This window comes from Sorghum bicolor, chromosome 3 (genome assembly GCF_000003195.3).
Source record: "Sorghum bicolor cultivar BTx623 chromosome 3, Sorghum_bicolor_NCBIv3, whole genome shotgun sequence".
NCBI classification, from domain to species: domain Eukaryota; kingdom Viridiplantae; phylum Streptophyta; class Magnoliopsida; order Poales; family Poaceae; genus Sorghum; species Sorghum bicolor.
Genome location: NC_012872.2, coordinates 13,319,928 through 13,346,335, shown reverse-complemented (window position 1 = coordinate 13,346,335; position 26,408 = coordinate 13,319,928). Strand labels below are relative to the sequence as shown.

General features: G+C 49.8%; 3 protein-coding genes and 1 pseudogene across 7 annotated transcripts; 2 read left to right on the top strand and 2 right to left on the bottom strand.

The window, feature by feature from the left end:
• On the bottom strand, nucleotides 11,226-13,727 carry LOC110433630 (basic proline-rich protein-like). The gene is made up of 4 exons (XM_021456130.1): nucleotides 13,657-13,727; nucleotides 11,870-12,376; nucleotides 11,559-11,739; nucleotides 11,226-11,279 (listed from the first exon to the last, which is right to left on the bottom strand). The coding sequence occupies exons 1-4, from the start codon at nucleotides 13,725-13,727 to the stop codon at nucleotides 11,226-11,228; spliced, it is 813 nt and encodes a 270-aa protein (XP_021311805.1).
• On the top strand, nucleotides 14,256-15,088 carry LOC110429522 (annotated as a pseudogene).
• LOC8057548 lies at nucleotides 14,980-15,501 on the top strand (the record flags this gene model as incomplete). Its single annotated transcript, XM_021456129.1, has 1 exon — nucleotides 14,980-15,501. A coding segment is annotated over one exon (522 nt), but the record flags the coding sequence as incomplete, so codon positions are not given.
• Nucleotides 15,637-19,647, bottom strand: LOC110433978. Of its 5 annotated transcripts, none has more exons than XM_021457285.1 (8): nucleotides 18,758-19,647; nucleotides 18,374-18,651; nucleotides 17,916-18,089; nucleotides 17,543-17,635; nucleotides 17,370-17,438; nucleotides 16,901-17,107; nucleotides 16,236-16,361; nucleotides 15,637-16,113 (listed from the first exon to the last, which is right to left on the bottom strand). In XM_021457285.1, the coding sequence occupies exons 2-8, from the start codon at nucleotides 18,626-18,628 to the stop codon at nucleotides 15,961-15,963; spliced, it is 1,077 nt and encodes a 358-aa protein (XP_021312960.1). In that variant the 5' UTR covers nucleotides 18,629-18,651; nucleotides 18,758-19,647; the 3' UTR covers nucleotides 15,637-15,960. The 5 variants fall into 5 exon arrangements, with proteins under 5 accessions (XP_021312960.1, XP_021312961.1, XP_021312962.1 ...); XM_021457286.1 differs by having other exon boundaries at nucleotides 18,374-18,645; XM_021457287.1 differs by having other exon boundaries at nucleotides 19,250-19,647.

Here is a 26,408-nt window from a genome sequence, read left to right as displayed (position 1 = left end):
AGGTGACTCCCAACTCGTCATCGACCAGGTGATGAAGACTTCAAGCTGCCTCGACCCAAAAATGGAGGCGTACTGCAAAGAAGTCCGCCGACTCGAGGACAAGTTCCACGGCCTCGAGCTCGTCCACATCGCCCGACGCTACAACGAAGCAGCTGACGAACTCGCCAAAATCGCGTCGACCCGAGGAACGGTACCACCTGACACGCTCTCGAGAGATCTCCACAAACCATCCGTCGACTTGGGCTCAGGGGCTGGCGTCGATGCCGCTCCCGCCCAGCCAACCGACACCGTCGACACGCTGCTGATGGCAGCAGAGGTGATGGAGGTGGAACAGCGACCCGGTCGACCGTTCGACTGGCGCACACCGTTCCTCGACTGCCTAATCCGCTGCGAGCTGCCAGAAGATCGATCCGAGGCCCGTCGTATCGCTCGACGAGCCAAGTCATACGTGATCTATGGTGAGGACAACGAACTATATCGACGAAGCCCGACGGGGGTCTTGCAGCGTTGCATCACCGTGGAAGAAGGCCGGAAACTACTCGAGGACCTACACTCGGGGGCTTGTGGCCACCATGCTGCTCCACGGACCCTCGTAGGGAACGCTTTCCGACAAGGTTTCTACTGGCCGACGGCCGTAGCAGATGCCATCGAGCTCGTGCGCTCATGTCATGGACGCCAGTTCTACGCCGAACAGACGCATCTGCCCGCCCACGCTCTTCAGATGATCCCCATCACGTGGCCATTTGCGGTGTGGGGACTCGACTTAGTGGGGCCCCTGCAAAAAGCGAAAGGAGGGTACACCCACTTGCTGGTGGCCATCGACAAATTCTCCAAATGGATCGAGGCTCGACCCATCACCAACATCCACTCCGAGCAAGCCGTCCTTTTCTTCACCGACATCATACACCGATTCGGAATCCCTAACGTGATCATCACCGACAACGGCACCCAGTTCACCGGCAAAAAGTTCTTGGACTTCTGCAATCAGCATCACATCCGTGTGAACTGGTCCGCGGTGGCTCACCCTCGAACTAACGGCCAGGTTGAGCGTGCCAACGGCATGATCTTGCAAGGGCTCAAACCAAGGATCTACAATCGCCTGAAGAAATTCGGCAAGAAGTGGGTCGAGGAGCTTTCCTCGGTCTTATGGAGTTTAAGGACGACGCCAGGCCGGGCCACCAAATACACCCCGTTCTTCATGGTCTACGGTTCTGAGGCCGTGCTCCCAACGGACCTCGAGTATGGATCTCCTCGGCTCAAGGCATATAACGAGCAGTCGAATAAGGAAGCTCAAGAGAACGCGGTCGACCGGCTTGAGGAGGCTCGAGACATGGCCCTCCTCAACTCTGCCAGATACCAGCAGAAGCTTCGACGCTACCACGACAAATACGTACGCAAGAGGGACTTAAACGTGGGCGACCTTGTCCTACGACGACGGCAGAACAATCAAGGACACCACAAGCTGACCCCGCCATGGGAAGGCCCGTACGTGGTGGCCGAGGTCTTAAAGCCAGGAACGTACAAGCTGGCGGACGAGAAGGGGGCGGTCTTCACCAACGCATGGAACATCGAACAGCTACGTCGATTCTACCCCTAGAAGTTCAAAACTTACGTTCCAACGTACATTTTGTACCAAGACTCTGTAAACGAATGCATGAATAAATGAAGTCTTTCCCTCGAGCAACTTCTTTTTGTACCAAGAATTTACAAGTCATAATCTCGACGTTAAAAGGAGGCGCCAACTATGACCCATCATAGTCGACACCCCTTCGGGGGCTACCAGGGGGACGACCCCCCCAAGCGTCGAAAAAAAACCAAGAAATTTCCTCTTCTCACTTAGTAAACCTTGCACGATTCGAGTAGCTAAGGCGCCTCGAGCCCCTCAAAGGCCGAGGGACAACGAGCCTGAGAACTCCTAGCCCCCGGGCTACGGAAACTCTACTCACCCTTGAGGTGATCGAGGTTGTTTTTGACGAAAGATCGAACAGGGAATACAAACGTAGGCGCAAAGAGAAATAAAAAGAACCTCGAGCGGAAAGACAAATAAACACCCAGCAATTACAAAAAGATACTATGTCATTTAAAAAGCATATTGACAAAGTATTATACAAGGGGCCCCAGGCACCCTGCGCAGGCTCGCAGGCCTCAGTCCATGGCACGATCCTCACCACCCCTGCCTGAGCCCGAGCCAGTCTCAGGAGGGAGCACCTCAGGCTCAAAAAGCTTAGCCAGCCTTTCCCCAGGAGCCTCCGCGTCGTCGATCAAGGCGTGGAGCCTCTCTTCGTTCTCCGCGTCGGTCTTGGAGATGTCGGTGACGAAGCCGTGGGACACCACCTCCATGTCATAGGAGAATCCCGAGCAGACAACTACCATCGCCCGCTTCACCCCGATGTGGAGGGCGTCCCGCACTCGGTCTCTCAGCGTCGCGCCTAAGTAGCACAGCTGGTCGACCAGTGCGTCGCCTCGAGCTCCCTCCCTCGACTCGTCCATAGGCTCGACCTCCCAAGAGGTCGAGAGGTCGCTTATCGCCGTCCGCACATGACGGTTCAAAGCAACCTCCGCCTCGAGCTGGGCCTTAGCATTACGGGCCTCGACTTGGGTGGCTAGGAGTTCGTCCTTAAGCCCTGCAAACTATACAAGAGACTTTAGGAAAAACCGAGCACACCTCGAAAAAGAAATCCGACAAAGGAAACGTACCGCGGACGCTCTCCTCCAGGGCCGTGTTTTCGCCGAACAATCTGGTGTTGGCCCTCTCGATCTCTCTGTTGGAACGGGCCAGCTCGGTGTTGGCGACGCGGAGATCCTCGATCACCTTGCCAGCCTGAGCAATGGCCCTACTCTTCTCCAACAGTTCTCCCTTCAGACGTTCGACGTCGTCAGAAAGCCTGCGGGATTGAGCCCGCTCCGCCTCGAGATCTTCGAGGGCCTTCCTCTTGGCTTCCTCCGCGGCGCTCCTGGCGATCTCGCCGTTCACGTGCTCCACCTTCATCTTCTAGAAGGACTCTCGGAGGGAGTCCAGGTCGGTCTTGAGAAGGCCCTTCTCCTTGTCCAGGTCCGCAATAACGCTCTTGTAGGACAGGGCCTCCTCCCGGGCTCTGGATGCAGCCTCCTCGACCGTCAGAGCCCGCTCCCGCAGCAGCATCGTCTCCTCCTCTGCCTTCTTTGAGGCCTCTCGAGCCTCCACCAAGGCAGCCTCCCTCGCCTTCTTCTCCTCCTCGAGTGCTATGAGGTCTTTATAAGCCTTGAGGAGTTTCTCCTGCGACTCGAGGAGCTGATCCTTGAGGACGGGGAGCTGCTCCCAACCGCCTCGCGTGGTGTGGATGAAGCTCGACTTGATGCGGGAGGTCTCTTTCATATCCTGCGAGCCGGCGGACGAACAGTCAGAGCACAAAACCAAAAGGCTCCATGGAGACCAAAGACCGAAAGACACTTACAAAATAAGCAGGCCCGAGTCCGTTGTTGATGACGTCCGACAGGAGCCCCACCACGTGCTTCGTCCAAAGGCGGAGCTCCTCGACATGCTCCCACTTCTCGGCCTCCTTCTTGTCATCGAGGAAGATGTTGGGCTCGGACGGATCGGTGGAAGCCCGGATACGAATCCGATCGGGGCACCAGTTCTCCATCTCCCGATCAGCCCGCGCCTTGACACCGCGGATAAGGTTCTCGACGGTTTCGAGGGAGCCCCCGTGGCGCAAGAACAGGTCGACGAGGCATGGGAACCGCCGGTCGTCATCCACCGTCTTCCAGGTACCGTCTTTGCTTCCCGACGACCCGATCTCATCCTCCTCGGAGGGAAAACGGTCCTCCCACGCCCGACGCTCTCGGAGGAACCCTGGCGCGATCCCGTCCATGCCGTAGATCGTCCTCTTGATCTCGGACTCGGGGTCGGTGGGGGTGCGCATCATACAGGCGAGCGCCACTACTCCGTCCGCTCGCCCCAACTCTGCCCGGATCGCGACAGGGGCTCCCGGGAGGAGCCACGCTGGGGTGGGAGGACCGTACACCGGCAAATTTTCCCCCTGATCGCCGGGCTCTTGCGGCGCCGGCGGTGCCGGTTGGGCTGGACCTTGAGGCAGGGGCTCGAGCGGCCTTTCCTCTTGGCCCCCTTGCTCCTGCTGCAGTTGCTGTTGCTGCTGCAGTTGCTGCCCCTCGGGCATTTGCTGCTCCTGCTGCTGCTGCTGCTGTTGCTGCTCCTGCTGTTGCTGCTCCTGCTGCTGCTGCTCCTCCTGCTGACGTGGCTGCTGCTGCCGCAGCTCCTGTGGTGGCCGCATCGCCTCGAGCTCTCGCTCCTCCCCCTCTTTCTCTTTCTCCTTCTGCTCCTCGAGGGCTCGAAGGCTAGCAGGCCAGGGAGTCTGTCCCGAGATGAGAGAGGTCGACGCCTCCTCCTCCATAGGTTGGGCGTCCCCAGACGCCTCGTGACCACCCGACGTGTCGCTGATGGTGATGGGGTCCGCCTCGACCCCTAGTCGGGGGGGCTCGGGGGCTCCTTCCGGCCCCTGAGTTTGGGGCGCCTCGTCACGCGTCGACACCGTCGGAGTAGGCTCGGGATGAGACGGAGCACTCCCAGCGTCGGCCGGAGGTTGAGAGTCGGAGGAGCCTGCGAAATAGAGTGTAAAGGTCGGTCACTGTAATAACCAACGCAAGAACGTCTCGAGACCTAGAAACAAACAACAAACCTGGCTCCTTAGAGGCTGCTCCTGCCTTGAGCCTCTTCGCCATCGAGGGCTGGGCCTGCTCGAGCGTCCGCTTTAGCCTAGAAAGAGGGGAACGAGCATGAAAAGACTAGAATACAAGGAAACGCAAGGGAATAGGAGAACAAAAGTCACAACGATGAAGAGCTTACCCCACGGGAAGAACAGCTCGCCTCCCAGCGCCCCGACCGGAGGGCCTCGAGCCACCTCGCGCCAAAGCTCCAGGCCCCTCGAGGGCAGGCACTGGCCTTGGCGCAACGGCTCCCGCTTGACGAGCACCGGGGCTGGCGCTCCTGCGGTCGGCCTCTCCCTTCTCGGAGGCCACGGCCCGACCGCGAGTCAGAGGCCCGTCGCCTGGAGCCTAGCATGGCCACTCCCCCTGGGCGCAAGGGGAGGGCGCGGCGCGACCTGACCGGCCGTAGGCGCAGGGGGCGTGACGGCCCGCGAGCGGTGGGATCCGCTCGAGCCCTCCATCAGAGTCTCCGTCCGGGGGACATCGACGTCACCTCAAGGCGGGCCCTCGAGAATCCGGTCAAGACGTGACGCCATCCCCTCGGAATCGTCGCTGTCCTCGTCATCATCGTCTTCGTCGCTGGGGGATTCTCCCTCAGGCTCCCCCCTCTGCCTGGATTTGGCTCGACACGCCTCTAATGCTTGGCGATCGAGGTTCCTTTTCTTCTCCCCTTTCTTTGCGGAGTCCTTGGCGGACTTCAGTTTCTCGGCGGACTGGCGCCGTCTGTCACGATCGACCTCGTCCTCCCTCACAGGGGGCCTCGAGGACCGGACATCAATACGTCCCTGTCAGAATAAAGGAAAGTTAAAAAAAAGAAGGGGGAGAATCGAGGAAAATCCAGAATCGGAGCTATGTGCGAGAAGAGGGCATACGAAGTCGATCGAGCCTTCGTCAGGCCTCATGGGGAAGCCGTTGACGTGCTTCGATTTGAAGTCGCCAGCGATGGCCGCCCTAACTCGAGCGGCGGTCACCTCGTCCGCCAGAGCCTCGTTGGACATCCGGCAAGCCTCGAGATCCCGGGACGAGACGCCCGGCCCCATCTCGTCCATCCTCAACGGCCGAGACATCAAATGGAGGACCCTTCGACGATGGACGGCCGAGAGGACGAGAGCGGCAGACAGACCCTCCAGGCGCAGCTTCTTCATGGCGTCGAGGAGGGGGTCGAGCCGCGACTGGTGCTCTTGGACGACGCCGTACGTCCAGTTGTCCGGGCGCTCTGTAATCAGACGGCCCGTGTAAGCAGGGAAGAGACCGTCGTCATTCCTCAAGTAGAACCACTGGCAGTCCCACCCAGCGTGGTTCGACGACAGCCCCACCGGGATATACTCGCGCGGCCTCTCCGTCTTCTTCGTCTTCAGCACCAGGTTGAGGCACCCAGCCCGCACGTGCTTCCTCACACCGGTGGTTCCGGTGGGGGCGTTGAAAAGCTCGCCCCTGTAGAGGTGGAGCCACAGATCCCAGTGGGGCATCATCCCCAGGTAGCCCTCACACACCGCGGCGAAGACCGCCGCAACGGTGATGGCGTTTGGGGAGAAATGCTGGAGCTCCACCCCATAGTGGAAGCAGAGGGCCCGCATGAAGCGGCTCGGGGGAGCGCCCAAGCCGTGGCGGTGGAACTTGGCGAACGACACCACGTAGCCCTCGGGCGGCTGGGGCTCTCTATGACTCGCCGGCGGCGCGATCCACTCTGGAGACGACAGCGAGGTGCGGCGGCGCAAGAGTCCCTCACTCTCCAGCTCTAGCAACCGGCGCTCTGTCATCGACGACGGGCGCCAGTCGTCGGCGGCGACAAGTCTCACAGGCATCTTGGTTGGAAGGACGATGGATCCGCTGCCGCTCGAGGGGGCGCACGCGCGCATGAGGCAGCGAGAAAGCAAAGGCAACGAGAGAATGAAAGCGAGAAGGCGGAAGGAAGAAGAACGGCGGCGGCGCCACGATGTATTTATAGGCAGCAGTCCGCCAACGGACAGATTCGAGAAATAAGGTAACTCCCTCCCTTAAATGCGCCACCTAACCGTCTCTTTCCCCACACAGGCGGGGCGCTCCGAATTCCACGCCGACGCAGTGTCGCAACGTCACGCACCTAAAAAGGCGCGCCCAACGGGCAGAAAGGCGAACCGCCACGGCCACTTCCTTCCCTTGTAAGCCAAGGGGCGTACCCGCGAGAGTCTCGAGAGGTCGATGGCTGGCCCGCCGAAAGGGTTCGACAGCCGATCTCGAGCGCCAGAGTCAGGGATCCCCAGCGAGTGGTCGAAGATCGAGGCCCGCCTCGAGGGCTCGCTGGCGATATCCAAGGTAGGGTCGAGACAGTCGAGAGGAATCCCCCCGACGGGAGGCATCGAGCCGCCGAACTCTATCGAATGAGACTGGTATCCCCGACCACGTCGATCCCGCTTTATGAGAACGCCTCCGGGCTACAGCTGACCCCCTCGAAAGGGGCACAGGTTCTCACTTGGACTACCCGCTAGGAACTCAATCTGGGGTGGAAGACGCTCGCTCTATCGAGAGTACGTCGAAACCCCCGGGCAAAACGAGCCAGTCAGAACCTTCCACCACTGGTGTCAAAAGCGCTTCTGCGAATTAGACAACGTAACCCTCGAAGGGGTCAAAAACTCCTCCGAGGGCTCGGGGGCTACCCCCGCGGGGTCGCTCGCGCGCCCCCACGGAAATTCGACCGCAAAACAAAGCCTCCACTCGAGCGCTAGCGCTCAAATGGAGGCTCGGGGGCTACTGTCGAGGGTATCAGTAAGGGGTACCCTCACCGATGCGCATTACGAGATTGCCCGTACGCAGGTCGAGGCCCTCAATTCGACGCTCGGGTCTTACGTGTGCGCTGCCATCGACGGCCGCAACCTCGAAGACGGAAATAGCGTCGAGCGAATCGATCAGGCGTCGAGCGCTGGTTACCGTGAATACGGAATAGGCTCACTCGAACCGGGAGGCGTCGAGCGTAAGGACGCCGCCCGCCGCGTGACGCGCGCACGCGAGCCGGGGCATTAAATGCGCCTGATGCTTCCCCACCTAACATACAGGTCACGGGAGGCGCGATAGGGAACAGGCATCCGTCCCATCGATCTTTTTGCAGCCTTCCCACCGAACGGCCTAGGGCATGTCAGGACGCGGGAAACAAGGATGGGACGTCTAATCGGGACCCCCTCGAGACATTCAAGGTCAGCGCTTCGGATATCGCCACGTTACACGGCGTTCGACCCTCGATCGAACGGGGTTCCTTCCTAGGGACGAGTGGAACGTCGACTGATAACACCATAACCATCCCGCCGGATCTGCCGCTCTACCGTACGAGCATGCGACCGTTGAACCAGCACAAGACGGCGCACAGAGCAGAATGCAGGGGCACGCGTAATCATCACCAGGCTATTAAGACGGGACAGCTCGAAGTCACGCCGGTACGGAAGCCTCACGTAGGTCAGCGCTCCATGCTGCTATCGACCCCTACTCTGACATCTACGCATGTACCCTGAGTCACTCCTTGGAACTATAAAAGGAGGGACTCAGGAATAGAACGGGAGGACGCTCATACGCAGTAGAACACACACACACTCCATACCACGCCTGTATTCACCCCTATACAAGCACTTAGGTGCAAGATAATACAAATCTCTCCCCCCGCTGGACGTAGGGCCTTCTCTTGCCCGAACCAGGATAAATCTCTGTGTCTTCTTGCATCACCATCTGGAAAAGGGAGCACGCATACAAATTTACTCATTGGTGTGACCCCCCGTGGGGAAAACACCGACAAGGCCTCCCTGCTCCTGCACCTGCCGAAACAAAGGTGTCTTGTTCATGCGAGGTAGGATCCCTTGATTGATGCCAGAATTCAAGAACAAATTCCTTGATGAATGGCTCCACCTCGGTAAGGTTCCTCAACACATATAGCATTATCCTGCGCCACTCTTCATTTCCCAATAGCTTCGGTGATGATCTACTTGCACTGCCTAGTTGGCCTTGGAAAAGGCTGAGGGTTGATTCATTTTCGACGGCATTGTAACGAGGGAGTGGATTATGATTGCTAGGAAGGTTTGGCTTGTAGTATAGCGTCGTGAAGTTTGCCACCTCCTCTCGAAGGCATGCCTCTGCAATGGAAGCCTCAATTCTAGCTTTATTTGTACATTTTTTTGCGAAGAGTCTTTAGACATCTCTCGATTGGATAGCACCAACGGGCCTGCACAGGCCCCCCCAAACGTGCCTCGGTCGGGAGGTGCACAATCAGATGCTGCATCGGCAAGAAGAAGCCGGGTGGAAAGATCTTCTCCAGCTTACAAAGCAACACAGGTGCCGATTTTTCCAACTCATGAGCGACGGTCCGAGATATCTCCTTGGCACAAAGCTGGCGAAAGAAATAGCTCAACTCTGCCAGCACTTGCCAGACATGCTCGGGGACATAGCCTCGGACCATCGTGGGAAGAAGCCGCTCAATCCAAATGTGGTAGTCATGACTCTTCATCCCGTTGACTCGCATAGTGGCTAAGTTCACTCCCCTACTAAGATTCGCTGCATATCCATCTGGGAACATTAACGTCTGGATCCATTTTAGTACTTCCCTCCTTTGATCGATGCCTAAGACAAAAGGCACCTTAGGCCTTTTCCAGTTCTTGTTTCGGCCACTAGGAGGCTGCATATGTTGGTTTGGTCTACCGCACGACATTGCTAGGTCCACTCTAGCCTTAACGTTGTCCTTAGACTTATCAGTGTCCATGAGTGTTCCCCAAAGCGCCTCAGCGATATTCTTTTCAGTGTGCATTACATCAATGTTATGTGGCAGAAGAAGGTCATCGAAATAGGGGAGCCTCGTCAAGCCAGACTTATGAGTCCACATATGTTCCTCACCATATCCCACAAAACCACCTTGTTCATTAGGCACGAGAGCATCTATCTGAGCACGAACCTCGGCACCAGTCCTCAAGTGCGGTTTAGGGTCTATCACTTTGACACCTTTTGTAAAGCTCTTGATGTCTTGTCTGAATTCATGGTCTAGAGGGAGGAATTGACGATGTTGGTCGAACGATGAATACTTGCCACCCTTCTTCAACCAAATGAACCTCACAGCTTCCTTGCATATTGGGCATGGGAACTTCCCGTGAACACACCAGGCAGTGAATAACCCATATGCCAAGAAGTCATGCAGGGAGTAGTGGTACCAAACGTGCATTTTGAAGCTTGTCTTTGTAGCTCGGTCATATGTCCATACCCCCTTCTCCCAAGCGTGGATCAATTCATCAATCACAGGCTCCATGAACACACCCATATTACTACCCGGATGTCCAGGAATTATCAACTATAGGAATACATTATGTCGCTGAAATGAGATGCCAGGAGGGAGATTGAGGGGGATAACAAAAACGGGCCAGCATGTGTATGGGGCAGCCATCATTCCATAAGGATTGAACCCATCTGTTGCTAGTGCGACACGTACATTACGGGCCTCAGATGCTTTGTCAGGATGTTGGTCATTAAAGTACGTCCATGCTTCAGCATCTGACGGATGTACCATCTTCTCAGGATTATACCGTTTGCCATCTTTGTGCCATGTCATCTGTTTTGCGGATTCCTCGGTCATGAATAGGCGTTGGATTCTTGGCAGGAAAGGGAGGTGACGTAGCACTCTCGCGGGGATCTGAAGCTGCTTCTTCTGACCATCACCAGAGTCTACCTCTAGGTACCTAGAGGATTTACACTTCGGACAATAATTTGCATCCTTGTGTTCTTTCCTAAATAGGACGCACCCATTCGGACAAACATGTATCTTGTCATATGGCATCTTCAGCATACGAAGGACTTTCTCTGCCTCGTACAAGTTCATCGGCAAAGTATGCTTCCCTGGTAGCATGGTGCCAAACACGGCCAACATCTTATCGAAGCCTTCTCGACTTAGGTTTAACTCGGCCTTCAACCCCATTAAGCGTCCAATCGCATCCAACTGAGAAATCATTGTACGCTCGTGAAGGGGTTTCTGTGCCGAGTCCAACATTTTGTAGAAGCCCTTTGCGGAGTCCTCCATCTCCCTCTCATGTTGTTCAGCAAAGTGAGCTTGGTGGGTGTCATCTAACATGTCTGCTACCCCAGCATTATCATCAAAAGCCTCGAGTCGTGGTCTCACCACCTCCGCTCTTATACGATCTGCTTCACCATGGTAGATCCACCGATGGTAGCCAGGTGTATAACCATTGAACACAAGATGTCTACCCATGGTCTTCTTGTCTACCTTTCGCATGTTGTCACATTTCATACAGGGACACCACACTAGAGAATGTCCTCCTGCTGCTGGGCCAAATGCTTGTTTCAAGAAAAGATCAACCCCCTTCACCCATGCAACGTCATAGTCATTCCCGCTTCTCCAGCCCGTGTACATCCACTCACGATCCTCCATCCTTTAACATTTACATCACAGAGTATTGTGACCATCAATTGCATCTACGCGGTGTTCCTACTGTCTAATAGGTGAGGATAGGTCCTAATCCCACCCGCAGATACGTAGATGAGTTAGTTTCCATGGTCGGGTCCTATCCGAGACAAAATTTCGGCAGCACCTCCTCGTCGTTCTCCCGATACACGTCCTGCAAAGGAGAGTGTGTATCTGGAGAACAACAGGGAGGTGATGTCGAAACTTTGTCTTGGATAGGACCGGACCATGGAAACTAACTCATCTACGCATCTGCGGGCTGTCCAAAAAATGTGGACAATCCAAAACAGATACGGTCGAAGATATGCAAAGATCCACATACCTACGACCGTATCTCTTTCGGACGGGAGACGCCTAACTAGGTCACGTGATCTACGACAACAATAAGAAAGAGAGGCTATTTATACCTTGGGTGTCGGTGAAGTCAGACTACCGGTGCAGTGCGAGTCGACGCAGTGGTGAGGCGACGCAGTGCAGGCAGAACCGCGACGCGGACGAAGACAAATGGCGTCCTCCGGGTCTCCTGCGACGTGCTCTTCTCCTGCATAAAAAGGCAATAGGTGTCAATTGAAAATTTCGACAGCACCTCCCCTACATCGGGAGGTTCCAAAAACCTGCAACAAACGTAGGCACGATGGCCAACGATCACACACACATGTATATATATATCGTCTCCATGCAATCACCAACACCGCTACTGCTAGGCTACTAACACAAAAATCATGCCATCAACACGTGCCATACCTTGCGATGGTAGACACCACGTCGCAACACGGGGCTACTTCTCCTTCTCCCACCTCCTTCTCCTCTGTCCTCGGATAGGCGGTGGGCGGGGAAGCGCGGCAGTGGGCGAGCGGGCGGGGGAGGAGCGCGCGGCGGCGGGCGAAGCCACAGGCAGGCGCGCGGCCGGGGGCGCGCGCGGGGGCGGGCGAGTGCGCGGCGAGGTCGGGCGTGCCCGCGGCCCGGGGCGAGCGCGGCGGCGGGCGAGCGTGCGCGCGGGCGGGCGAGCGCGCGAGGGCGGGCGAGCGCGCGGCCGAGGGCGGCGGGCGGGCGGCCGGGGGCGCGCGCGGCCGGGGGCGGCGCCGGCGGTCAAGAGAGAAGGGAGGTCGCGCGGCCGGGGGCGCGCTCGGCGGGCGGGCGTGCGCGCGGCCAGGAGGCGCGCGCGGCGGCGGCGGACGGCCGTGCGGGCGCGCGGGTGCGCGGGTGGGGTGGCGGCGGCGGCGTCCGAGAAAGGAAGGTTTTGATTTGGGCCTTGGCCCAGGCAGGGTATAGTTAGGGTTTTGTCCTTTGCCGAGGGCCCAGATACAAAGCCCTCGGCAAAGGTTTTTAATTTTTTTTTACAAAATTCTTTGCCGAGGGTCTTTCCTCTGGCCCTCGGCAAAGACCCCCTTTGCCGAGGGCCAAGCTTAGCCCTCGGCAAAGATTTTTTTTTTTAGTTTTGAGTCTAATTTTTTTTTGGGCACAAATCACATTATTTTAAACACAAATTTAAAAATTGGCACAAATTTCACTTTTTTATATATATTTCTTGAATTTATTTCAATTCGTCGTAATTTTTCCGCTGAACTGTAGGTGCATGATATAATAAACTGTAGTCTTTCAAAAAATGTTATTCATGTTATTTGATGTGTGTGGAGTCTCTGCGCACAAACTGGAATCAAATTCCGCGCATCTTTTACGTGTGACATGATTAGCCACTTCTCAGAAAATTGATTTAAAATTATATTAAATCTATACGAGGTCTAAAAATTACGAAACTTTACGAGGTTTCATATTAACACATGTGTAGGCTATGGTAAAAAATTCAATCGTTTTCGAGTAAGTTGCGACGTCAAATGTCCAAAACCCAGACATCTCCACATGTGATCACAAGATGTAAAGTTTTTAGATTTGTCGTGTCAGGTTTAGGGACCGGGATGACACAATTAAACAAGTTTGAGGACCTATACGGGAGTTTTCTAAGTTTAGGGACCTTTCTAAGTTTAGGAACCAGGATGATATAGCCGAACAAGTTTAGGTATCTAAACGGTCGTTTTGCAAGTTTAGGGACCGGAATGACACACCCGAACAAGTTTAGGGACCGGTGATGGAATTTACTCTTTTTTTAATCTAAAAAGAGGTATATAATTGCTTAGTCTAGCTCAAGATGCATACTTCCAGGCAACAGACACGGCGATACAACATTGAAAGGAATCAGCATTTAGCTTGTTCATTATTATGCTTGGCAAACCACTTGCTGATTACTGAACATTCACCGAATTCTTAATTGATGAAACCAATAGATTCCTCCGTTGACTTTTTGCTGGTTTGATCATTCACTTTCCTTCTGAATTGGGAAAAAAATGCATGATTACAGAACATAGAAAAATATTGATCTGATTCCTAACTCTTTTGTGTCTTGTATTCTTGTCACGTCTTGCATTTGCAAGCTTTTGTACCAAATAAGATGCCAATCTTGTTATGAGATAGGAACTCGACAATTAGGTCACTCTAAATCATGTATTCATGTAGACTGTAATAACATGGTAAACCTGGAAGTCTGTATAGTGAACGCACTATGCAGTGTGTTGCTCCTGTCAGTCAAAAAGAGTACTCCCTCCATCCCAAATTGTAAGTCATTACAAGAATCTTAGAGAGTCAAACTTTTCTAAGTTTGACCAAATTTATATGATAAAATAATAATTATTATGATACCAACTAAATATAATAGATTCTTCCTTAATTATATTTTCATAGTATACCCACTTTACATTACAAATCTTAATATTTCTCTCTATAATTTTGGTCAAAGGTGAAAATGCTTTGACTCTCCAAGATTCTTGGAATGACTTACAATTTGGGATGGAGGGAGTATATAATTGCTTCTGTAAGATGGGATCGTCACGGGGATGGGTCGAACTAGAGTTTAGCTAGATTCATTATTATGCTTCACAAACCATTTGCTGATTGGCGATTGCTGAATAGTACTCATCTGATTATAAAATCCTGCCTCAAATCCTTAACGCGAGTACGCGACTAGGTTGACTTTTATCGGTCTGATCAGTCACTTCCCCTTCTCTATTGGACCAAAAAAGTAGTGCGTAAATATTGATTTGAGTTTGCTAGCTAGCTAGCTCTTGTGCATTCCTGATGCTATGGTCGTTGGCACCTACGGTGCTTTTCTTTTTCAGGCTCGAGGAGCTCGAGGGTGGTGTGCGCGCTGAGCAAGGCGCAGCTGCAGGATGGCTACGTGTCCTACCCGTGGGAGAAGAAGATGCGGGAGGTGCTACCAATCCCCAGGTCCAGCAGCTTCCTCTCCTTGCTCATTCTGCGCTGCCCATGGCGCTCGACCGTGCCGGCTCCCGCTACAACTCCGTCGAGGACACCGTGGCCCGCGCCAACGCCTGGATCCTCTCGTCTCAGGCGTCCGGCGTGCCCATTGCCTTCTTGAACGTACGTGCAGACTGAGGCCCTTCTCACCAAGGTAGTAATTAATGACCAAGATTGCGTCGATGATGTTGCTGGTTCAGTCGTCGTCTGTGTACGTGCGCCTCTCTGACGATCTGATTTTCTCTTCTCGGTGCAGATCTCCGGCGAGACAGCATCATCGACAGTCAACTCGGGCTCGCTGGCCGACCTCCCGAACCTCGCCAACGCCAGCCTTTATGGCTTCGAGGACTATCACGGCGTGGACATCGGCGTGGTGAAGGCGGTGCGCGTCTGGTACACGGCCGCTGCTGGAGAAATGACTGTGGAGATCATCCTCGAGCAGGGCGACGTCAGGCTCGGCTAGCTTCGCCATTAGCCGCACTGAAGAGGTACGTACGGCGAACACGTCCTCGCTGGAGTAGTGCATGTGTCTGGTGTGGTGAGTCAGAACTCATCAAGTCACTTTCACTTGTGTGACTCTGAGCAGGCCGGGTTTCATCTACGTCTCGTCCGTGGTGGAGAACGACGTCGAGCACCAGGCACCGTCGACGCGCTCGGGGCTCCGCGACCTCTATCGCGCGTCCAAGCTGCTGGTCATCTCGAGGGTGTCGGGCCAAAAGGTGCTGCCGTGGATGGTGTCCACTTCCGGCGCCATCCGGTGCTTCGACACCGTGTCCCTCAGCCAGAAACTGTCCCTGCACCGCCACGCTCTGCGCCCGATCCTTCTTCACGTGCTCATGTGGGACGGCGAGTCCGACCCGCCGACTCTGCCAGCGCGCGAGCCCGCCTGCCCGCTGCCGCTGCCGCTGCCTTTGCCGTCCCCGGAGTTGCCGCGGCACAACTCGTTTGCGTGCGTCGAACAGCGCATGCAGACGGAAGGGGACCCCGGGGTCATGCACGAGAGGGATACCGCTGGGGATGCATCCTTCAGGTTCCATAATTTCTCGCTGCCCAACAACTGGGTCTGATAAATAAATGCTACCACATGCTGTTGGATGTCCGAGTTGGTCGCTGTACATATGTAGATTTACATGAGTTGCTTTGTGCTGAGAAAGGGCAGCTTGTAGTGTAACTTCACTTGTCGTGTGAGAAGTACAGTATAATTTTGGTCGATGAAAATGTTCTCTGTTTTAGACATTACAGATAACTGAACTAGGTGAATAACAGTTTCAGGATTGCACTAGGAGAATAGCAGCTTTATGTGTAAGCTATACATTTTATTTTCACAAGTGATAATGTGGTACATAAAGAAGGGTATCCATTATCTTAACGAGAGCAATGAACAAACATATCTTCAGAACAACTTAACCACCCTCAGTACAACAGCACTTGGAAACGAAGACCCAATTGCCAGTTTGGGTAATTTAGTTTTGCATCCTGATATCTGTCAATTCATAAGATAACCAGATCCATCTGCTGCATAGAGTCTATACTCCATCCTTTCCTTTCAGGTTAATGACTGAAAGCTCCTGCTCGACATAATCCCCAGCGCATATAGGTGGATAGGAATGAGCATCAGGTGCTTCAGCAAAGTGGCCGAGCGGCTTAAGAATTGCATCCGAAGCAATGTGCGCGAACAACTGTTTAGAGAGAGAAAATGAGTTAGTAATCAAAACGTCAGACTATAGAATTTAACCGCTGCCGACTTTTAAACACTTGTCCAAACTATTGCTTACATAAATTGAGAATCCATAGTACTTACTGTTGATGAAACCCTCCACAAACTTCTATTTTGCTCTTTCGCTAGTGCTATGGCATCTAGCGTTCTCTTAGACACCACTACCTCATGCATTCCAGCCAAACAATCGCCACCAGTAAGCCATTCCAGCTGTTCAGAAAGGAACACATCTGATCAGTAAATAGTCGTACAGTAAGTAAATGGTCCTACAGTACAGTGTCATTTTTTTCTTTATTTTATAGCCACACCCAATATTCTTAGTACTTCTGTAGTTCTGTTGAAGTATTTGATACTCCAGAAAAGAACTCATATATTTAAACCAAAACTTTAAGAAGAGAGTCTTTCTAGGTTTGTCCATATTCTGATTTTTTTTTACCTTTGAATCTATAAAACAAAATTATCTTTATACCAAAAAAGTTAGTTATTATGAAATTATTTTTCATAATGAATATAGTAGTGTCATTTTTGTGTTGTGAATCATATAAAATATTAGATATTGATGGTCAAAGTTTTATAAGTTTGATATACCTGATGTTTTATGATTGAAGTACAAAAGTAGAGGTCAGTTTGATTTTTACAATCACATTGATTATAAAAGCAAGTATTCATAAAGACCAAACAAAACATAATATGATATCATCAAACTGAAAAAGTTTAGATTTATACATAAAAGTAGCAGCAAGGCAGACCTGTTTTCCAGACTGAATTAGAAGGCAACCAACAGGGACTTTCACTTCCATCTTTTTACCATTCCTTAACCAGATGTTTAGGCCTGGGAATCTACTCCGGCCATGTATTGTCAAAAAATTAAGATCGTAGTGGAATCCAGCAAAAACAGTGCCCTCAGAACCATGACGCTGCAAGTCACTTCCAGTTGGTGCTAGGAGATGTGGTCCCTAGTGTTCAAAGAGAAATTGAGCCATATCAACAAAATTATTATAGAAATTGAATATGAATACTATATAGATTGATCTCTAACTGCAACTACAGAACCAAAGAGCTCATGCCATACTTTAGAACCCACTAAGGAACCCAGTGATAGCTTTTGACACAGAAAAAGGAAGAATAAGATTTTATTTTTTTAAAAAAAATGAGTACTACAGAACAAGGGAGAGATTTTTCTTTTTTGAATGAGTAGAGCAGAGAACACAATATTACCTCCTTCATCAAAGAAGTAAATGCGTCCTTGGACAGGCCAAAGCCAATTGCAGCCATCTCAGCAACAACCTATGCAAACATAACCATACAGGTGTGGGCATAGGCACACAGCTATGTATAATACATAAAACACTGTGAATACTGTTCACAAAAAAGTACTAGCATGGATATACCTCAATTGCAGAAATCATTTTAGAACCCCAGGAATCCATCGTCTCTTTCCACTCAGGTAATCCCTCAGGGATAACAGGTTCTGAGTTTAGCTCCTAAACAAGGTTAGTTACTAGCTCAGTACAAAGCAACAAAACTAAACTAGGGGTGCAAATGAGTGATGATTAGGTGCACCTCTAAACCTCTTTAGTTCAAATATTTATACTACTTCTCCAAAACAATTAAGTAGTACAAATATTTGAACTAAAGAGGTTTGGAGGTGCACCTAAAGGTTACCCCTTTGCACCCCTAAACTAAACTACTGCCGTCAATACTTAACGCGTTTCATATTTTAAAATCCAAGATCATACAGAGACGTCACATGGAAATCACAACCTTAAAGCGAGTATTTGCAGGGCGAGGACCCACTCTCCACATGTACCGCCATTTCGGGTCCGGCCCTTTAGGCGTGGCTGGCTGAAACTCCTCTGGCATGCTCCTGATCTTCTCCTGCATGTTCTTGTCGACCAAACTGCGAGGAACCTCGACCCCTTCGGGTGTGACACCAACCTTACCAAGAACAAGCAAACTGGATCAGTAATTCAGCACAGTGGGGCAAGTTGAGTTTTTTTTTCTTTAACACGCATTAAGCAAGACCTGATCGTGCCTATTTTACAATGTGATCAATCACGGCAGTGATCCGGATCCAACCGAGGTGGTATTAATCCCAGCACCATGAATCCAGTGTTTAGCGCCATCCGGTTGACCATACCCACACCCGATCCATCAAACCCGATTGCCCAATTCGACAAAACAGACAGAGAAGAAAATGTACGGGGCGGGCAGCTGCCTACCTGGTAGTGGAGGTGGGGCCGTTCCTGGAGGCGCTTTGCGTCGGCGGATCGGGCGAAGTAGCTCTCGACGACGTCGAGGAAGCGGTCGTTGTCCGCCGCGGAGCAGCGCGGGTCCATCACCAGCAACGCCCCTGTATCCCGCAGGCTAGCGCTCACCGTGGCGCACAGCGTGCGCAGCTCCTCCTCACCCGCCGGGGCCGCGTCGCCGGCGGCGGCCCGAAGATACGGCGCGAGATCCACCACCGGAAGGTCCATGGGGGCTGGCGCTGGGGCTGGGGCTGCACGAGAGATGCGAGTTGAAATTAAAGGGGGATCGGGGGCAAAAGAAGACTGGAAGTGGAACGACAGAGTTGCAGATGGCGGTGGGATGATGCGTGAAGGTACCGAGAGGTAGAGTTGGGGCCGGAACAGCAAACCGTGTGCGCACGGAAACCTGTTTGGATAAAGATTCTCTCGTCCCAGCTGGGCTGCAGCGGCACTAAAGATGGCAACGGGGAATTCTCCATCGGAGGATGGCTCCCCATCCCCGTCCCCGTGGGGACAAATATTCCTCCATCCCCGTCCCCGTGACCACCGTCGGGGCTTGAGTTTCCCCCGTCCCCGTCCCCGAGCGGGGAATCCATCCCCGTGGAGATCCCCGTCCCCGTTCCAGTGACAGACATAGAAAATTACAATTTTTGGAGAGTGCAAGATCGAGAGAAATTGAACACCAGGAGATTCCAATAATTTTTTCCAAAACAAAAAGCACCATTGCACAAAATTGTAATACATTGAACATACATCGTTGCGCTCACAGAAGATCTAGTAGCACACAGATCTAGAGGGCAAAAGCAAGAGCAAGCTCCAATGTACAAGCACTGAAGCATGTTTACATACACGTTGCACTTGTAGATCGATCTAGTAGTACTCTGATGTAGACAGCAGGAGAACGCTGGAATCATCAGACAGCAGGAGCAAGCTCGAATAGATTTGAGCCGCACCTCCACAGATGAAATCCCGACCCTATTATTGGCTCCGTTGCTCAATCGTTTCTGGCCGGATTTGAGATGACAATGTTCTCTTCTCTCCTTGGAACGCAGCACGCTGTGCAGGCTCAGGCACTCCGCACTCACCGCATGACTGCGTGGACCATGCAGATGTAGGTGGGTGATGCGTGCAGGAAGTGGAAGGTGAAGGGGAGAGGGTGAGATGGAAGCCGTGAAGGCTGGCGGCGGCGGCGGCGCCTTGGTGGAGTGGCGTCTGGTGTGGGAGTCAAAGGTGAGATGAATAGAATTAGGGTTACTCAGGTATATATATTCAGCTGTCTGTACTTGGGCCTTTAGATGGGCCTTTCTCTGTTGGGTCGCGCCTACATCACAACTTTACGGGGCGGGGATACGGGGATCGGCTTCGGGGACATTGAACCATCCCGTCCCCACCAGCCCCGACGGGATCAGTTTTCCCCCATGGGAATCAAACTAGCATCGTCCCCGTCCCCTAATAAGGGAATTCTCCTCGGAAAATCGGAGATCGGAGCCCCGTTGCCATCTTTAAGCGGCACACCGACGCACCGCGCGTGCAATTGGAAACGCGTGTTCATATTCATTAGGGACGTGCAATTCAAAGGTCGTACCAGCTATTTTCTATAAACGTAAAACGTGTTGGTGCATTGCAACGAATCAATGAGCCTGTTTGTTATTATCTAGACAGGTATTATCAGGCAGGTTAGTTTAGTGTAGCTTTTTTCTTGGGTGGATTTATTTGTTTGGCTTGACTCAATACATATGTCGTTTGTTTAACCACGCTACGTTACAGGGTCCACAAGTCAGCGACCCCCACCAACCACCTACGCGAACCTTGGTTGCAGCCCCTTGTTTAGGCCTTGTTTAGTTCGTCCAAAACCAAAAACTTTTTAAGATTCTATCTTGCGGTAAATATATGGAGCATTAAATATTGATAAAAACAAAAACTAATTGCACAATTTGTCTGTAAATCACGAGACAAATCTTTTAAGCCTAGTTACTCTATGATTGGATAATGTTTGTCAAATAAAAATGAAAGTGTGTCAAAATTCAAAAACTTTTTGGATCTAAACAAGGTCTTAGTTGATCTAAAAACCAAAAAAAAATCAAGATTTCTCGTCACATCGAATCTTGCGGCACATGCATGGAGCATTAAATATATATATGAAAACAAAAATTAATTGCACAGTTTGCCTATAAAACACGAGACGAATCTTTTAAGCCTAGTTACTCTATGATTGAACAATGTTTATCAAATAAAAACGAAAATGTTACAGTGTCGAAATCCAAAAACTTTGTGGATCTAAACAAGGCCTCATTTCCTTGTGTTGTGGCTAGGCTCCACGGTGCTTTAAGCGTCGTGCGGCACAAGCTCTCGTGGAGTCTAGACAAATCGAACAAGCTTAATACATATAGTAAATAGGTTCAGTTGCACCACGTGTCTATCTGTAGCCACGGTCCAGACAATCGAACACGCTTAATATATATAGGAATAGGACTTCGTATAGCTGTTAGGTAGAAGTTGTTCTACCCGGTATGAATGCAGGCCACGAGTCAGTAGTGAGCATCCCAATACATGTTAGAATCGGACTCATATTCATCATCGCTAAATGCGAGTTGTCGTAACTCATATATGTATGGATCAAGAGTTCGGTTTATATAGAGAAAAATCTTCATTATTCGGGTAAGTGAGGGAGGAGATTTTGTCTTAATATTAAGTGTAGTAGATATAGATTTAATTTAGCTTATGAACGGTGAAATGCGAGCCATATGCATGCGTATGTGCTTTTTTGTGTGCTGTGTGCACATATGTGTAAGTTTATGAATGGTAAAATGCGAGGCATATGTATGCGTAAGCTATGACACAAATGGTTTGAGACGACTAGACCATGGTAGAAGTGGTGCAAAATCAATTAAAGCTTTGTGACTCCAAACTCAAAGAAAGACGGGTAATAGTGTAAGAGACAGAAGAGAAGTGAGAAGACGGATGATAGTGTAAGAGACGGAAGAGAAGTGAGATATGAACAGATGAGAGTGAAAAGCTAAAAGAAACAAACTTCTTGCATTCTTTGTTGAAGCGTTTAAAGTTTGATAAATATCCCATAAAAATATTAATATTAATGACACCAAACAGTATACGAGTAACAAACATGCATGTACGTTGTAACAAGATGTATAGCTTATTCTATGATAACCCAAACAACTTTTTGCTTGAATATTTATTGAACATTCGCTCTTATTTATCCTAGAGATCAACTCTGTAATATAGTTAGAAACACATTGTTCTAACTTGTATAATTGCATGTTGCTACACATGTTGCTCCAACTTATTCGCACATTTGAGAGAGTAAAAGAGCACAAAAGACACTTGGTATTAGGTATATACTATCACTTTTTAAAAAACTTCATGCTAGAGACGTATCCAAAACACATTCCTTGCATACTTGGAAGTAGAGATTAGACAAATAAAACTCAAATATGCCTCTATAATCCACGTCTCTTTCACACACATGGTTCCTCCACCTATTTTCATCTCAAAAAACATTGGACCTGATGTACCTGCAGATTTTCCCTGAGCAGACTCATGCTGCAGAGCTAAGGATGTTGATAGGGAAACATGAAGACTAGACAGGGATAGTAGCTCCCTCACACGTCGGAGATGTGACCTAATAGACCTCTCATCATATATTGCTGAAAGAACATTTACTTCAGCTCCACGAAATAAGCACCGACACAGGACATAGAGAAGAAACTAGAACATGTTACATACCAGCAACCATCTCTAGTGAACATCCACCAGAAGTTATATCTGCTATTTCAGATATTTCATTGTAGTCTTCTAACTGATGAGATGACCCATCTTCAGTATGCAATATCAAATCATAGCATGTATAGAAGCATGTTTCAGGAGCATCCAAGAGGAATTGCTTAACGTCAATAACAGAATCTAGCTGTAAATAACAGCATATCATGAAACAACAGAACTAGTTAAGTCAAATAGACAAAGAAAGAACTTTTTTTACAGTTAACTGCAGCTTGAGCTTTTCACCTGATTGTGTCCTGACAGGAACAGGGTAGAGATGAAGCTCTCCTGCTTGATAGTTAATTGTTAAAGCAGCAGTGCATTCACATGAATTTTCTCCATTTAAAAGCATGCAGGCAAGGTTTTTCGGGCAAAACAACAACAATACAACATGCTAAATTCCATAGATGAAAGTTCCAACAGTCTAACTGAAATTTGTAACATGATGTAGATGACTACTCTAACAGAGCTTGGCCAGAAATATTAGATCACTACAAAGCACTAGTATTTTCAATACATATATAAATAAGCACAGCCATACAAAACATCGAAGGAGCAAACTTGTCACTCGTTCAACATAGTGCCAAATCATATACTAGATCAAAAGTATTATTGTCCACCTGTACCCAGGTAAAACACAATGTCCCATCGTGTTCACTGTACTATTCAAGCAATACAATACAACTGCAGTATGTCAGTATCAGTGAATAATTAAAGAAGCCATAGCCTCACCTTCAGCTGGCTTTCTTGCAGGCTGCACAGCCTCTGGGGCATCCCCGTCTCGTTTCTCCACATCTGCCACACCATCCTCCGTGGCAGGGGTTTCGTGCACTTCCCCATTCTCTGGATTAACCACTTCGGCTCGTCAGTCGCCAGCACCTCTGGCTCAGCAGAGGCGGGCTGGCCCGCGCCCTGCGCCTTCCCTTTGTTCTTCCCACCCTTGGATTTCCCCGCCATATTCCTGCTCGGACCAGAAACCGACACCAACAAATCTAATTAGGCCAAACAAAAAAAAATACAAAATTCACAGGACAGCACACACCACGGCTATCTAAAGCCGCTGAGAAACATCACCCGTTCTACGAAACCACAACGGAACAAACTAGCAGCCGAGCGCACGATCTGCTGTGGGATCAAAACCCTAAACCCTCTCACCAATCGAGACCCCTCCACCTCAGCGGGACACCCGAGCGATATGGATTCGATCGAATTAGTATGTACAGAAAAGGGATTTGGTTGGGGAGTGAGAGTGACCTACCGCCGCCGCCGTCGGCGTGGAAGCTTCGGCTTCCGGAGGATGAGAGGCGGCGCGAGGACGAGGCACGGAGGGAATGATTGGGCGAGAGGGGCTGTTTTGGTAAAGCGGAGTAGGGAGGAGCGGCAGCCCTCGCCGGCCGCTCCTTTTATACGGATGGCAAACCCTCCTAATCTCTACTCTCGTGCGGTGCGGCCTCTGGGAGTCTGGGTGAGGCGCTCGCGTTGTTGATTTGGTTCTTTTTCCTCTTTTTCTTCGTCGCTGCGCACGCACGAAGGTGATATTTCTGCGTTTGGTGAGCTGGGTTCGTAGGGGCACTTTGGGTAGTCTCCGAGGGAGCTTGGGTTCGGCACGGGATTTGGTTTGCTAACCTGCTAGGGTTTTGAGAGGGGTTTAGGCGGCGTAAGACCCTGTCGGTTGCTAACTAAGATTTTCTAATTATTTTTATTGATTTACTTAGAGGTGTTTAGTTCTCCATAGAATTCAAAATACAAAATGTCAACTATTTTGAAGTGATGAAATACAAAATGCCAAAATTTTGAGGGTCATGTTTAGTTTCATCCAAAATGCAGAATTTATTGTCCTCATGAAGCCTCTTGAGGCTCATTTTGGGTTTTTTTGCCTCTTGAGGGCAAAATCCAAAATGAAGAATAACTATCTTTTTGCCAATTTTTTTGCAAGGTGTTTAGTTTCATTTTGCAAAATGATGGACCAAAACCCAAGTTTTTTTAGGAAAAGATGGGAACTAAACACCCCCTTACCATGTCCATATAAACTAATATACTTCTGATACAGTATCAGTGGTACATTTAGGCCCAGGACCATCGTTCTAGGTGTGGTTTAAAAACCTAATTAGGACTAGAACAGAGAAATGGAATACAATACGAAAGGAGGATTGAAAAACACATGAACAGACAAAGATATTTAGAACATAATAAAAAATTTAACATAATAAGAATTTTAAAACTAGAAATGATAAAGAAAATCTCCTTTGTGTTAGCTCATTTTCTCTCTTCATCATGTGTTTTTATGACAGACTTATACATAATAGAAAGAGAAACCATCAAACCAAAAAGATTGGAATGGATTTTCGACATTCTATAAACAAGAGCATCGCTTTAATATTCCAAAGGAAAGGAACCGTTGGTTCCTTCAATCCAAACGATGACCATAGTTTTCTTCCCTCGGTTTTACTAATTCTATAATTTTCTTTTCAATTTTTGTTCTCATCCAAGCGTATCCCTTTATAGTATATGTAGTTTTTGCGTGGCTCTAGGCGTTGGGTCAAATCTGTACACTCACAATCATCTCATTAGTCCAAAACAGAGAGAATAGAGCCAGTGCATACGTTGATATAAGATTCGTGAGTGTGGTGCTTTACTGGGTGACTCACTGTCTAGGCCTTGGAAATTATTCCTCGATCGAATCTAGGTTCTAATTTAATGTTAAACTCTTTCTGATCTAAAACTGCACATAGTGAATTGATTAATGTCAATTTTGTAGAGCTATGCACACTAAAATTCTATTTATACTAATCTCACACAAATTATACAATTAATATTATAGAACCAACCTTTTATATCTATACTAGAACAATAAGTAGTCAGAGATGAAAATAGGTGGAGGAACCATGTGTGTGAAAGAGACGCGGATTATAGAGGCATATTTGAGTTTTATTTGTCTAATCTCTACTTCCAAGTATGCAAGGAATGTGTTTTGGATACGTCTCTAGCATGAAGTTTTTTAAAAAGTGATAGTATATACCTAATACCAAGTGTCTTTTGTGCTCTTTTACTCTCTCAAATGTGCGAATAAGTTGGAGCAACATGTGTAGCAACATGCAATTATACAAGTTAGAACAATGTGTTTCTAACTATATTACAGAGTTGATCTCTAGGATAAATAAGAGCGAATGTTCAATAAATATTCAAGCTAAAAGTTGTTTGGGTTATCATAGAATAAGCTATACATCTTATTACAACGTACATGCATGTTTGTTACTCGTATACTGTTTGGTGTCATTAATATTTGTTGATATTTGGGAACGCAATAAGGAATTGATCTGCAAGCGCACGGATATCGGTGAGCACTTCACCCGGGAGGTTATCCAGAGTATCGTATTTATTTTTTTACCACTAGGAGAAATAGTGCATCTGACTAACCGGTCTATTACTACTAACCCTTTAGGCAACAAAGAATGTCTCTCGATGTGAGTGATAAATAGAGAAGACTGCAACTGTAGTCTCCTTCTAACCTTGGTAAGGATGATCTACTGTTCTATTAGGGAGGCTAACGGAATCTAGACACCACAAAGGATGTTCAACCCGCACCTATAAACCCTATCCTTCGTGCTAACGAGATATGGTCTGCAAATGTAACTCGGAATTGTCACGTTCCTCACTACTACCATGGTCCAGCTAGTCAGGGAATATCTATGAGTACCCCAGCCTAAACACCACGTTTACGCCAGCAATGATTACTCTAAACTCTACGCGAAGAGATTAAAGTAAACTCATAAACCAGAAGAACAATAAAACAAGAACTTACTAGAATTTAGAAGTCGAAATACTGAAGAATCCTAGGAGCAAGCTTCGGGTTAGGAGAACTTGATCCCGCAGGTACAAGCTTGGAGTAGACACCGACAGGCCGGGCTTCCTCCAATCTACACCTCCACTCTATCTCTCTCAATCTAGTAGAAACTAGAAGATATATTTCTACTTTACATTGGTTGCTAAGCCTAAAAAGAAATATTATTTAGAGAAGAGGTTTTCCTTCGAGGGCACCCCTTAATCTCTATGATAATTTCTTGTCTTCTCCAGGGGCCAGGGGGATCTCCTTATATAGTCCTCCTCCTCTATGCGTTTTTGGGTCGGTAGGCGAGGTGGTACTACGTTATCTTTGATCTATTAGGTCGGTGGAACATCATGTGCGAAGAGAGTCCTGAATGGAGTCCAGCAGGGGGCGGGCGCCCTAGGC

Excerpts from the sequence above, each read along its gene's own strand:
- LOC110433630 (XM_021456130.1), bottom strand. The coding sequence starts at position 13,727 with ATGGAGGGAGTACTCTTTTTGACTGACAGGAGCAACACACTGCATAGT. Across the intron at positions 11,740-11,869 it reads GTGGTGTCTACCATCGCAAG|GTTTTTGGAACCTCCCGATG; the intron begins GTATGGCACGTG and ends CGTTTGTTGCAG. Across the intron at positions 11,280-11,558 it reads CGTCGACTCGCACTGCACCG|GACGTGTATCGGGAGAACGA; the intron begins GTAGTCTGACTT and ends TCTCCTTTGCAG.
- LOC110433978 (XM_021457284.1), bottom strand. The coding sequence starts at position 19,144 with ATGTATTACAATTTTGTGCAATGGTGCTTTTTGTTTTGGAAAAAATTA. Across the intron at positions 17,439-17,542 it reads AAATGATTTCTGCAATTGAG|GTTGTTGCTGAGATGGCTGC; the intron begins GTATATCCATGC and ends ATGTTTGCATAG. Across the intron at positions 17,108-17,369 it reads TTACTTCTTTGATGAAGGAG|GGACCACATCTCCTAGCACC; the intron begins GTAATATTGTGT and ends TTTGAACACTAG.